This window comes from Cololabis saira, chromosome 2, assembly GCF_033807715.1.
Source record: "Cololabis saira isolate AMF1-May2022 chromosome 2, fColSai1.1, whole genome shotgun sequence".
NCBI classification, from domain to species: Eukaryota; Metazoa; Chordata; class Actinopteri; order Beloniformes; family Belonidae; genus Cololabis; species Cololabis saira.
The window spans coordinates 30,724,994-30,737,811 of record NC_084588.1 but is presented as its reverse complement, the minus strand read 5'-3'; the positions used below and the strand labels follow the sequence as shown (position 1 = coordinate 30,737,811).

Below are 12,818 nucleotides of genomic sequence, written 5' to 3'. Positions count from 1 at the left end.
CCCAGCAGAGAGCCGTTTCGTTACAGAGATAATCAAGAGGTGATCGATATCAACCACTGATGCCTGTTTCTCTTACATACGTAATGTAAGGACAAAAGTGAAAGTATTCTATGGCCATGTTGTCAGCAAACGCAGCGAGAAGAGCAAAAACAGTCGATCTTCCTAACGACAAATTTTGTTTTTGTAGCTGAACGCAGATAAAGCGTAGTTTTTGACCTATACTCCAAAAGTCAGCAGTGACATGTTCCCAAATCACAATAAACACGGTCGATCTGGCTGTATGTACCGTCAGCCCGTCATAGGGTATGTATCATATATTTGTGACTCATTTTAGATATTTCTGTCCTGAGCAGGAACAAATGGTCTTGGTGTTGTGCCACAGACAAGGTAGGGCTGTCGTGTGTGTGTGTGTGTGTGTGTGTGTGGTTCTTACAGGTATTTATATTTTCTGTTTTGGTGTACTGTAGCTCGTACATTTTGAACATTCCTCTTTTATCTTACTAGAAACTGATAACTTAGATATAGTATGCATCGTAAAAACATCCCAGGGCATTTATTTATACTCTCAAATATCTTTTTTTGGGTGTTTACTGTGTGGACAAACACTTTTCTCCCTGGGTGATTGTCAAAGTGCAGGAAAATAAGAACACAAACACTGGTAAAATCATTAAGTATCCTTTGTCAGCAGTGGCTTTATTGTAAAATACTGTACATTTGACTAACAACTCGTATCTCATCCCAGATGAACTTTCATTTTACTGAGGAATGAATCACTGGCCATTATCTTCTGATTTGGACACAGCTGGTTTCACTTAACCAGAACCGTAAACCTGGACGCTGTTAAACTCTGATCCTCCAAAGCATTATATGCCTCAATTATGGTGTGTGTGTTTGTGTGTGTGTGTGTGTGTGTGTGTGTGCGTGCGTGTGTGTATGTGTGTGTGTATTGTTTCCGCTTGGTGTGCTATTAGTTATATTTTTACAGTGGCTCTGTGAGTTCACTCCGTCTGCCCACCAGAGACTTTCCATTCTGTCATGCAGAGATGGTGAAGCCATAATACTGTGTCAGCGACAACGCAGATTCAGAGTGGAGCATCGACTTGAGGATAATACTCACAAAACAGATGGCTCCAATATTTGTGGCTTTTCCACCAACTTTCCTTGGACTGAAATGTGAAATTATATGTACAGTCATCATGTCTTTATTTGAAGTTTCCGCTAAATCTTATTGAACTGTGGCCAGATGATGCATTTGAATTACATCAGTGTTAAATGACTTTTTGCTCGATTTGGGAGGTCACAGCCACGAACGGTAATAAAAATGCAAAGTTGCTTTTGAGGTTTATTTTCTTTTTTTGGCAGGAATGTACAGTATCTTTCAATACTTTTAAATAATCTTATATTAAATCGTTAATATAAATTACCACTTAAAAGCTCCTTTTTTGTGGGAGATGTTTTGCAAACTCTCCAGAAAATAAAGCCGTTTTCTAATTGTGTTGTGTTGTGGATAAACGATTAAAGCTCCTGCAACGTAACTTATACCCACTCGTCACTCAATAGCGTCTGTATATTTCCCAAGAATGCATGGCGGTGGTTCTGTATCTGTCTGCTTGGTGGAGCCAGTTAGAGGGCTAGCAGTCTGGGCGGAAAGCTGTTTTGAGCTCTTGTCAGTCATGTGGCGAAGGAACGTCACCTGGTGAAGTTAAATGTTTTGCTGTGAATGTCTCCACGAGATCTACTGACGGGACAGTAAAAAGATGTATGGACAGGTTTACTGTATACGGGGTATTTGACAGTGCTCTTTTATGGCTTAAACCTTTCCCTTAAATATAGAACAGCAACATCAAAACAGGAAGCAAAACAGGATCTTGTGCAAATTGATCTGCTAATTTAAGCCTTGGGACAGATTTAGCTGTTGTGAGAAAGATTGAAATACCTCATGATATTCAAAACACAAGAGAAACGTATCTTGAACCGTGACTGACGGGTCATTGAATAAGACGAGTTAGTTTTTCCATACCCTTCCTAGAGCCCCGTAAGAAGAGGTTCATGTAATGGTCATAGAGACTCTGAGGGCCCGGGTGTGACATTGAATGTCAATGTGGATTGCTGTAGGTGGGTGTTTAAATCCTGACCTCTCCTCTAATTGTGCCCGGCCTGCTTCACGAGACATTAAAATATCATCAAAGGCAAACTGACGGAAGCTGTGGGCTCCACCCAAGTGAGCACGCGCATGCTTAATGCAGAAAATATCCACATTTTTCTTTGATGTTGAGTTTTTGGCACAGACTCCTAAAATGGTTGATTTGGAGGGAAAAGCTAACAAGAGCTTTATTTACTCTGTCACTTCAACTCTTTCAGACACGAAAGTATTTTAAGTAACTGTGTCTTTCACATGTGGGCGTATATATGTAACTATACCGAAGACGCATACGTCAGTACATAGCATAGTATTTAAGTGTCTATAAATAATCCTGTCAGTCTATTTTGGTCTGAATTAGCAACTTTAATTTGTTGCAGAGAATTCTTTATGTCCCGTTTCCCAGAAAAATACCACAACACAGACACCGTCACACTGTCCATTCTTCCATTGTAGAGCTGCACCCTAACAATGAAAGCTGTTTATTAGAAACGAGCAGTGGTTGATTGCAATGTATGACCTGAAAATTAACTTTAATCACATTTACACTTTGAAAACTGTTGTGAAAGCTGAAAGTACTTTAACGGCTAGTAACAGCAGGTTTCAAATCCTCAGACTAGGGGCCTTTCCTCTCAAAAAGCCTGGATTGGGGGGGGGGGGGTTCTTTTGACTTTGATTTCCAGGATTGAGTACCGATGGAGCCAAAAGAATTTGCCTCCGGATGCCACTGCGTAGGCAAACAACCATTTAGAGAAACACAGAATCTGATCCAGACAACATGACAACCATGCAGCAGAGTCAGTGAATGGCTTGTTGGTTTTACTGTAAAAAAAAACCTGTTGATTCAAGTTATCAACAATTCAGCAGGCGTCTCGCTCGTTTTTAAATGATTGCTCTTGGGTTCCCCTGTGAGAATCATAAAGTCTGTTAACACCAGCTGCAGCTGACTCGCTACGCACCAAGTGGCTATGAATTAAAAGGCTACCAGACCCATTTCATGAGAGAATTTTCATGAGGAGAATGAATAACCAGGCGAGATTGTGTTGTTTGATCTCTTAGATACTCTGCACTTGAGTCGAGACAGCCAAATATTGACATTTGATATACATTTAAACCACGCTAAGGGTGTAAATAAGGTCTGTCTTAATGGAGTTAGTAGTTTTTGATTTTGTGAAAGTGGGGGGAAAAACAAAACCAAACAAAAGGTTGCCATGCTTAAAATACAGCTAAATATGTACTGTATATGACATCCAAATACTAATTTTAGGCAAGACTAGATATATTGTAAGAATAAATAATAAGCTGATGCTGGAAATTCAGTGTAATCTTTGAACTATGCTGTTCTCCTTGGAGCCATCCCTGAACCCTGAAGCTGTTGAATAGCTTGAACCACAAACGTCTCCATTTATAGGTTTCCGTGGCTTTGCCTCTGTGAAGCATTGGCAGTAAATACGCACAGCAGTTGCCTGATGTTGACAGACCAGCTCACTCAGCTTTGGGGCTTGATTCCTGCTTCTAGTATGTATTTCACAGCCTTGTCTGTACTTGAAAGGTTATCTTGCTGATGTGGGCGTAAACTACGTAACTGTGTGTCTAAATGCTTGCTGACCGAGAGATTGACTTGAGGAATGTAAAGTAAAGTTGTTTTTTTCCCATGTAAAGTAGTTCAATTTTGTCAGCATTCTAACTTTCAATCCATTTAAATCTTCCAGTGAGATCTTCTCAGTTTTATCCGGCTAAAAGGAGAATATGGAAAAACGAGCATTACTTTTAGCCTTTCCTTGGACTCTTTGCCACGAGATGACATCATGACTCTTATATGTCTTTCTTCCGCAGACTGGGCATGACGGTGCGAGCCAAACCGAGGGTGTAGCCACATCTGGCGGAGAGCGCTGAAGTGAGTCGGAGCCTCAGCACACCAGACCATCTACTGCAGTGGGGAAGATGGGGAAGACGGAGACGGAGAAGGACAATGTGGGGAAGCTGTTTGAGAACTTCATCCAGGCATCGACCTGTAAAGGAACCCTTCAGGCCTTTAATGTCCTCTGCAGATGTCTGGACCTTGACCCTGCAGACCACAGCACTTTCTACAGCAGTCTGAAGGCCAAGGTCACCTTCTGGAAGGCCAAGGCACTATGGGCCAAGCTAGACAAAAGAATATCCCATAAGGAGTACAAGAAAGGCCAAGTCTGTGTGGGCACCAAGGTAAGTTCAACTGTGTCTTTATACCACTACACAAAAAAAAAGTTTCTTAATCTTAGACAGGCATAAGAAGGGATGATGAGCAGAGCAATTTTAACATTATGCAAGTCAAAACATCTTAATAATTCTGTTTTTACAATTGATGCTCTACAACTTGCGCTGCTGACGGTGTCGTCATCAGTGTCTCCCGAGTGGAGAAGATTATTCTGTCATGTTGAGAAATAGATGGGGGGGCCGTGATGTACCGACAGGTTTCTACTGACATACTTTAATTTTCTGGGATGATAACTCTTTACAGATTTCTTGGAGGGAGGATTCATGTGCCGTCCAATCCTGAGTTAAAAAACGTCAACAAATCTGAAATTAGTTGAACCACCAGAGTGAACTATTGCTACTCATGTGAACGTAGTGATTTATTCAGCAAAGCAGACTTGATAAATGCTCTTTTGGGTATGAGCTGAAGGGGTCACCTTTTAGCCTTTTTATTTTGAAGTAATGGGTAATCTTGCTCATGTTTTCGTGGCTTGTGTTGTAACAAACAAGTTGAATCTGTAACATTAGTCAATAACAGACTTCTCATTATCACCAGGGCTGGTTGTTGATTATTAATCTGCATTGATCTTGGAACACAGTAGTTCTAATTACTGTATTGCTTAAATTATCGACAATTTTCAGATTTGCATCTTGAAGTGGGGTAAACTTTTGTTTCGGTTGGGTCCTTTCCAAAATATGTCATAAACTCTCAGATTTGTTTCCTGCAGCAGTCTGCTGTGGTTAAGCCACATAAATCACACGCATGCACACACACACACACACACACACACACACACACACACACACACACACACACACACACGCACACATGCACACACGCACATGCACATGCCCTTCGCAGCTGCGTGCCTGACTCACAGCTCTAGGCAGGATGGATCTTTACAGCATTTATTTATTTCCCTTGCTGTCCCCATTTTTTCTGTCCAGGTCAACCGCACCTGTGTAATAAAGGTAGAAATCCGAGAGTAAAATGGTCCATGAAGTAGACCCCCCCCCCCCCCCCCCCCAAAACAAAAAAAAAGTAATTTCCTACTTTCCAGGCATTGTTATCTTTAGTTTAGTTTGAGTCGGTTATATCAAAGGGGCAGTTCACATAGTTTAAATGTGTTCTTACAAAAGTTTCTTTTTGTGCAGTCACTTTAAAAAAAAAAAAAAAGTCTTCTTGCAGACTCTAATCGCGTGACTGTTTTTAGCTGAAATAAAAAAAACACGTCACCATCGTTCTACACTATTGATATTAAAATGCTTAAGCTGGTAAACCCAGTCTTATTATTTTACCAAAACCCCTTATTAACCATCTTAAGTGAACAAACAGTGCCACTCAAGTCTTTGACTGCTGCAGACAGGAAATGCATTGTCCTGATTTCGCTGCTCTCACAGGTGGTTTATGATGGATTGAAAATAAAACGTTTTTTGCATTGAGAATAAAAGAGCTTTGACCTGTGTACATGGTGTCCTGAGCTCGCGGGGGTGGGCGCAGTAAAGGTGATGAGGGAAAGTCTGGAAACCTGGAGGAGGAAAATTACCTTTCAGCCGTCAGCGTGCGTCCGGCTTGAGAGGGTTTTCATTGCACGCGGAAAGAGATGGCATCACTCAGCAACTATGATTTATTTGGCTCTGTTTTTACTGAACGTGTGCTCTGCTACTTTAAAGCCTTCCCTGAAAAGTTGGAGCAAGGCCTAGGTTATTATTAAAACCTGTTCTTTTTTTTTTTTTTTTTTTGTGCTTCGGTGTAAGACCAGTTTTTGGAAATTGTCTGATTTTAAATCAAAGGCCAACTAGGTCGTAAGAAGATCAAAACACTTGGAAGAAAGTGTACTCTCCCACATGTTTGAGTCAATGTCTTTTAGGTTTATTAATTAATTATTGACACTAATAACAATAATAATAGTAATACTCCAACGGTCAAAAGAACCATGTTTTAAAATGACTGCCAAGCCAAACTCGCAAACAAAGGATTGTGTTTATTGCTGAAACTTTTGGGCTGACCTCATTCATCTAAAAGCCTGTGATTTAATGAGCTGCTTATCTTAGCACAAGAGTGTTCGCTGCTCCTTGGGAGAGCAGTCTGCTATGACATCTTCCCCCCGGGGGAATCATTGGTTACGACTTGTCTTTGACAGCTCAGCGCTGCGCCACTTACACATGTGATCTCACTTGGCGCCTCCTCTTTATTGCAACTTTTTTTCAAATGATATGATGTCATGTCTGTTTTTATGGCCTGACACAGCTGGCAACAGTAACACGTTACCATGGCGTCCTCCTTGTAAAGTTTCACTGTTTATACCAAAATGTTTTCTCTTTTTTCTTCTAAATCCTGAGCACTGTTGTCAGTACTCATTAGACTTTTGTTATATGGCATGCCTTTTTGATCCTTAGATGGTGCCATTCATTTTAGTGTCGGATAATGTGTTTGAGTTTTCATCGATGGAGTGTCCCCATCAGTTTCCCGCAAAGTAAAATCTACTGTATGTACTTTCATATTTGAATTCTTTCTCACACTAAAATGTACAGGAGACTCACTAAAATAAGAGCACTCTCAATTTTAATTGTCTTCAAACTCAATAATGTGCATCTGTAGTCATTTTTAGCAAATCAGAGTTTGACATAGAAAAATGACAGGGACCATTCTTTATATTCCACATATTATATGAGAATTATGAGCAAAGAACCAATATAAAGACTTTGCTTCAATTATTCGTCAGAAGGCCAGATCCGTCTCCAAGGTGAGATGTGAGGGGCCAAATTCAGTCTGGTACACTCACGATGATGTTTTCAGGGTGCAGGGTCGATAAATGGTCCAGATTAGAGTTTGTGTTTCTTCTTTTTGCTAAATGTTGTGATAAACAAGAGCATTTTCAAGCAAAAAGAAGTAATCTTTGGGATTTTTATCACCCATTGGTTCACAGAAGTGTTTTTTTATCAAGATAAGAGACTAATGACAGGTTGGGATCGGGCTGTGCAGGGAATGAGGTCACAGGTGGGAAGCTGAAAGGAAATGTGTGTCCTGACTCAGCAGATGTGGCACCGGCCCTCAGGAAAGGCCTCTCATCTGCAACAATATACGCCATCGGTGGATGGAAAGTGCTAAAAACAAACACAGCATATCTGCTGGAAGCTGCTGGACTGATAGAACGGTGACATGAGTTCAGAGGGAATTGTGAGCCAGCTCGGTGTATTTTGTCTGTTTTTTTTCCTGGTTTATCACATAACAAACATGAATGTTCTGCATTACTGAGGAACATCAACAAAGGGTATACTTGTGTAGGTGGTTCCTCCACTGCCTGTGTGTTTTCTTTGCACCTGAGAATAAGTGACGATGATGATGATCAACTCGAAGAGATTGGAGACTGAAGCTCAAACCCTCTGTTATGGGGCTTGGATTCATTTAATGATGTCGCACCGAGGTACAAAACAGCAACAATATTCGACACTAAACCTAAAATAAAAACTCAAAAGATGAGAGCAAACTAAAAAAATTGCATTATTTTGCAGAATTTGTTCAACCATAATGTGTTTTCTTTGTGTGTAGGGGGGGGAATAAAAAGAAGGAAAAGGTTAAAGACCTTTAAATCTGATTGCCTCATGAAACTGAGACCAAAGAGGGGAATAAATACGGTGTTTGCCAGCACACATACGTCAGTCCTTTCATCTATCATTCAACAGCATGATGTCATATTTGACCACACATGCTCAGACAGATGTGGTAACCTCAGCCAACTGACTTCATGCATTTTTGTTGGCGGAGCGCTGCCTGAACAACTCCTTAAATATGTAAAGGTTGTTTACAGTCATCCGAGTAGTTTCGTGTGTCGCCTCAGGCATGTGCGAACCGTCTTCCTTGCGTGCAGCGTTTTCTGCCAACAATCCACGCATGCAGACATCCGGTGGCCTGACTCCGATTCTGACAGCTTATATCTGCCGTGGAGTTCTCCAGTCAGACTCCTAAACTTCTCAATGTTCCAGTCTGATCTTGCCTGATCTCTGAAGATGCACTAACACACCTGAGCATGTTTTAAACGAATATGACGCAAACCCCTTTATTTTATCTTTTTAACCCAGATGCAGCTGCAGGAAATGTCAGCTTTGTGTTTTATAATGTGACAAAGATACCCTGTGTTGGCAATGAGCTCACTTCTCCGTCTGGTTTGATCATGTAGTGCCTCATCATCGGCGGAGGTCCCTGCGGCTTGCGGACTGCCATTGAGCTGGTTTTAATGGGTGCCAGAGTGGTGGTGATTGAGAAGAGGGACTCCTTTTCTAGGAACAACGTGCTCCATCTTTGGCCCTATACCATCCACGACCTGCGGGGGCTTGGCGCCAAAAAGTTTTACGGAAAATTCTGTGCCGGAGCCATCGACCACATCAGTGAGTATTGGACATTGCAGAGGCAAGCAAGTACCTTGTTAGTCAAGTTTCTATACCCGGATAATCTCTCATGGTATTATGCAGTACACCAATCTCTGGCTACCTCAACCTTTCTCTTGTACCCCATTTTTGTTTTGTACCTCTGTGGCTTTTGGTACAAATTTTCTGTTGACTTTTTTAGTATCATCCATTCTTCCAACAATCCATCCTTTAAACCCTTTAAAGACAGGAAGATTCCTTATCATTTCAGCAAATGACCTCAGGCTGGAGGAGCAACAAGTCTACTTCTGGATTTTCAGCTTGTCACTGAGTCTTCCAAGATTAAACTGCAGGGAAACCTGTCCTGTTCTTTCTGTGATTACTCAAAGTTTTCCTTGTGGTTTAGTTTCCTTTTCATTCTTCAAGTGCAGTGCATCAACCGAATGACTGTGGTAGCTCCACACAACCTGCAGTGAATATCACAATCAGTTTTCCCATCACCAGTGAAGAAGACCCTGACATTCTTAAACACACTTGAGAGGCGCAAACCTCACTGCTCCAGGAGAGACTTAGGTCTGGAGATGCTGGTTTTCATACACAAGCAGGAGCTGTGCTCAATAATTTCATGATGAAAACATAAAACACAGACTTTATCATGATTGTACTATATGTTTGTATGCAAACGGTTTATTTCTGTTTCTAACAGGCATTCAGCAGCTGCAGCTGATCCTCCTGAAGGTTGCCCTGATTGTTGGAGTGGAGTTTCACATCAACGTGGAGTTTCTCAGGCTGCTGGAGCCTCCAGAGGATCAGGGAAATGAAGGTATTCATTCACACGCCCAGTATAGATGCAGAGCATGAGTACATGTCCAGAAAAAAAGATTTGCCTGTCTATGACCGGTACATTAGGTCAAGGTCAAATTTAGTCATTACTCACAAATCACTGGGAAATCTTTTTTTTTTTTTTTGTTTAGATTTTTTTGTGCTGAACATGCCAATGTCATGAAGTTAACAAAAGCTATTGTAGTGAAATCTCTATTGATAATGAGAATAACAGAATTCATGTGTCAGATTTGAGTTACAGTACATGGGTGATTGCAGCATTCACATCATCTGAGCCCAGAATACTGCCTGTAATACAGAGCAGGAAACACATTTCCAATGTCGCCTTACTAGAACCTTTGACCCTTATTTCATGCCACAGAAGCTGCTGAAAGCCAATCACAACGCAGTAATCAGTACTGCAACAGTCCTTTGGACAGCCGACATCAGCCTGATCCCGATAAGCCTAACTGCTCAGGTTTTGTTCCTTGGTGCAGCTGTTTTCATTTGCAGGAGTCCAACCTCAGTATTTAAGCCTGTGGGGAAAACATTTTTGACTTGTTCTTGGATGCACTTTTATATTTTGATGTGGATAAAAAGAAGGAAAAGGTCAAAGACCTTTTTAATCTGGTGCAGATATATACTGTGATCTATTTTCTGTTGAATTTTAAAAAAGTGCTGTGTATTTATTTTTTTCTTCCTTTTTCTTAATTGTAAGTGACAGAGGGAGAAGGTCCTATAACCTGCAGCAGATGCTGAAAAATAGTAAAATGTAATGGTTAGTGTTTTGCTTTTTTTTGATTTATACAAAAATTATATGTAACATATATATATAAAATCTCAAACTCAGCGCTCAGGCCCTTAAAACACTGCCATTACTCAGCATTCGTACCCATCCACTAACAGCTGCATTGTGTCCTGAGAGATTTGTGGGGAAATAAAGAATTAAAACAGCTGGAAACTGCACAGCTGTGACTTTGACTAGGATTTGTATTTGTCAGGCTTTCTTAGACAGATACTCTGCAGATGCTGCGTAGCATCCTGAAAGATCTGTATGTAACCTCCAGCGCTGCTGTTTTGGTTTTACTTTAAGACCGGTTTAGGCCGCAAGGGACTCCTTATCCTTCAGTATTTAATTTCCTTGACAGCCAGCAATAAACACGAGACAAACATTGGCACTCAACTTGTTTTCATCGGTGGTTGATGAGGCTAAAGGAGTCCAGACCTTTGCTTCACTGCCTCCTACGTCATCTTGTTCCAATGTATACCTGCTACACACAACAGCTATTTATCAAAATGAAAGTGATTAAACACCGGCTTCCTTTGTTTGAAAACAAAGTGACGTTTTTAGTGCTTCATTACAGCTCTGATTACTCTTGATCTTGGGCACTGCGCTGTAGGTGTGTAGATCTGTACCCTCTTCATGTCCCTGGAGCTTTGATATCGATACACTGATAAAAACAAGAGGCTTGCCTAAATTTACACTCTTATCCGTGCCGTTCTGCTGCTGCTGACGTAGCTGTGCCCTTGACTTGGTGGAATGAATTTTCCACGGTGAAGTTGCACAACCAGCAGCCAAGGAGCTACTGCTCTGGTCTCATGCTTCCCCGGCGTTACACTTCCTATTTTACAAGAAAACACAAATGTTTTATTATTTGTGTAACAAGCTGCACTGGCATATTGAGCAACAATGCTAGTGAGTCCTTTTTAAAACCCCTCTCTCATCTTAGCGCCGATAATTTTAGAATAACAGAAGTGCAGCAGGCGGCACCGAGGTTTGTGAAGTGTCTTTGAGGAAAGATCCTCATAGTGTTATGCCGTTTCACGGCTGGACTGTTGGAAAATTACAGCATGAAGCGAGTGTTCATATTGTTCACATGCATGTTTGCATTTCTCCCATCACTCTCAGTATCTCTCTCCATTTCAGGGGTTGGGTGGAGAGCTTCGATCCGACCTGGTGATCACCCCGTGGCTAACTTTGATTTTGACGTCATCGTGGGGGCTGATGGGAGAAGGAACACTCTGGAAGGTGAGAAGGTGGAAAAACCAGGTGGTTTGACATGTTAATAGTATGCAGTGTATATATAAAAAGAACAGGAAGCATCTTATTTAAGGCAAAGAAACATTTAAATCATAATTTTTCAGTTCAGCTTTGAGATGTTGATTTCAAGTACAACTGTCCTTTTTTTTTTATTTAGATGTATTGTGGTCCTGTGTTTGTTTTTACAAAAATACAATGCAGTGATATCTAAATTATTAGACATTTCTGTATTTCACTTTTCTAGCATTAAAGCGATAGCTTGAAACTTTCCTTTCAAGTTGTGTGAAGTCATCGATGTGTCCCGATGGGACAAGCTGCTCATGAAAGCGCCAAAAGGCGACATAAATAGAGCAGTGCTGAGACTCGGTGCAGCAGCTGCTGGATTCATGATGGAGCGACTCACTAACCGTTTTCAGTCCTCCTCTTAAAAAAAGAAAGAAAGAAAGAAAGAGAGAAAGAAAATGTTGTCATCTAAAAACAAATTCAGATCAAAAGCTTATTCCCTTAAAAGGGCATTTTGGGGGAGAAAAAGAGGTTTAGCGCATTCCCCAATTATGAAGAAACCCGGGGGAATTATTACCCGCTGCAGGCCGCCTGCTGGTGTGCTGCTTCTTACCTTGCTATGGTAACACAATCATATGTAATCACATCTGTTGATTGTTAGAGTCATTTCACGACTGTCTTTTCTTTGTTGAGCAAAAGATAATTTCATTACGTCGTCCTTTATGACCTCACAGCTTTAGAATCACTGACATTTCTTTGTGTGCTTTTGTATTTGTTGATTTAAACACATTCCAATAAAATGACTGATCTAGTCTATTTTATTTCTGCTTATTGTCTTTTGTTTAAAAAAAAACAGACTACTATTCAGAGAAGCAGCAAAACTTAGATTGCTTTGGAGGGGTGTTTTGGTGAATAAATTGATCCAAACTGAAAAGCAAGCAACCTGTTGGCTTTTTAAAGTTTTACAAGTGTCTCTTTAGTGGTTTTTGTCCTGAAGTTTAACTAGTGAAAGATAATTAATTTTGGTGATGGATTTGATAGCTTTATTCCTTGTGGTTTTACCAATACTTGGCTTTTTTCCCTTGGTGAGGGACCCATGTAATTATGGTTGAAGACTTCATTACCTCTAGTTTGAGCAGATGAGCCAGTAAAATAAGAAAAAGTGAAGTCCAGGTGTAAACTGGCCCCCAGGTGCAACAGGACAATGTA

The 12,818-nt window shown here is 40.8% G+C and overlaps 1 protein-coding gene across 5 annotated transcripts in view; it reads left to right on the top strand.

Annotated features, from left to right (window-relative positions):
- mical2a (microtubule associated monooxygenase, calponin and LIM domain containing 2a) overlaps positions 1-12,818 on the top strand; it is a 38,560-nt gene that overhangs the window by 5,623 nt on the left and 20,119 nt on the right. For all 5 annotated transcript variants that reach the window (XM_061743173.1, XM_061743163.1, XM_061743190.1 and 2 more), the window contains exons 2-5: positions 3,977-4,345; positions 8,557-8,764; positions 9,450-9,566; positions 11,493-11,594. In XM_061743173.1, coding sequence (XP_061599157.1) covers positions 4,085-4,345; positions 8,557-8,764; positions 9,450-9,566; positions 11,493-11,594 — 688 coding nt within the window. In that variant the 5' untranslated portion in view covers positions 3,977-4,084. The remainder of the gene's footprint in view (positions 1-3,976; positions 4,346-8,556; positions 8,765-9,449; positions 9,567-11,492; positions 11,595-12,818) is intronic.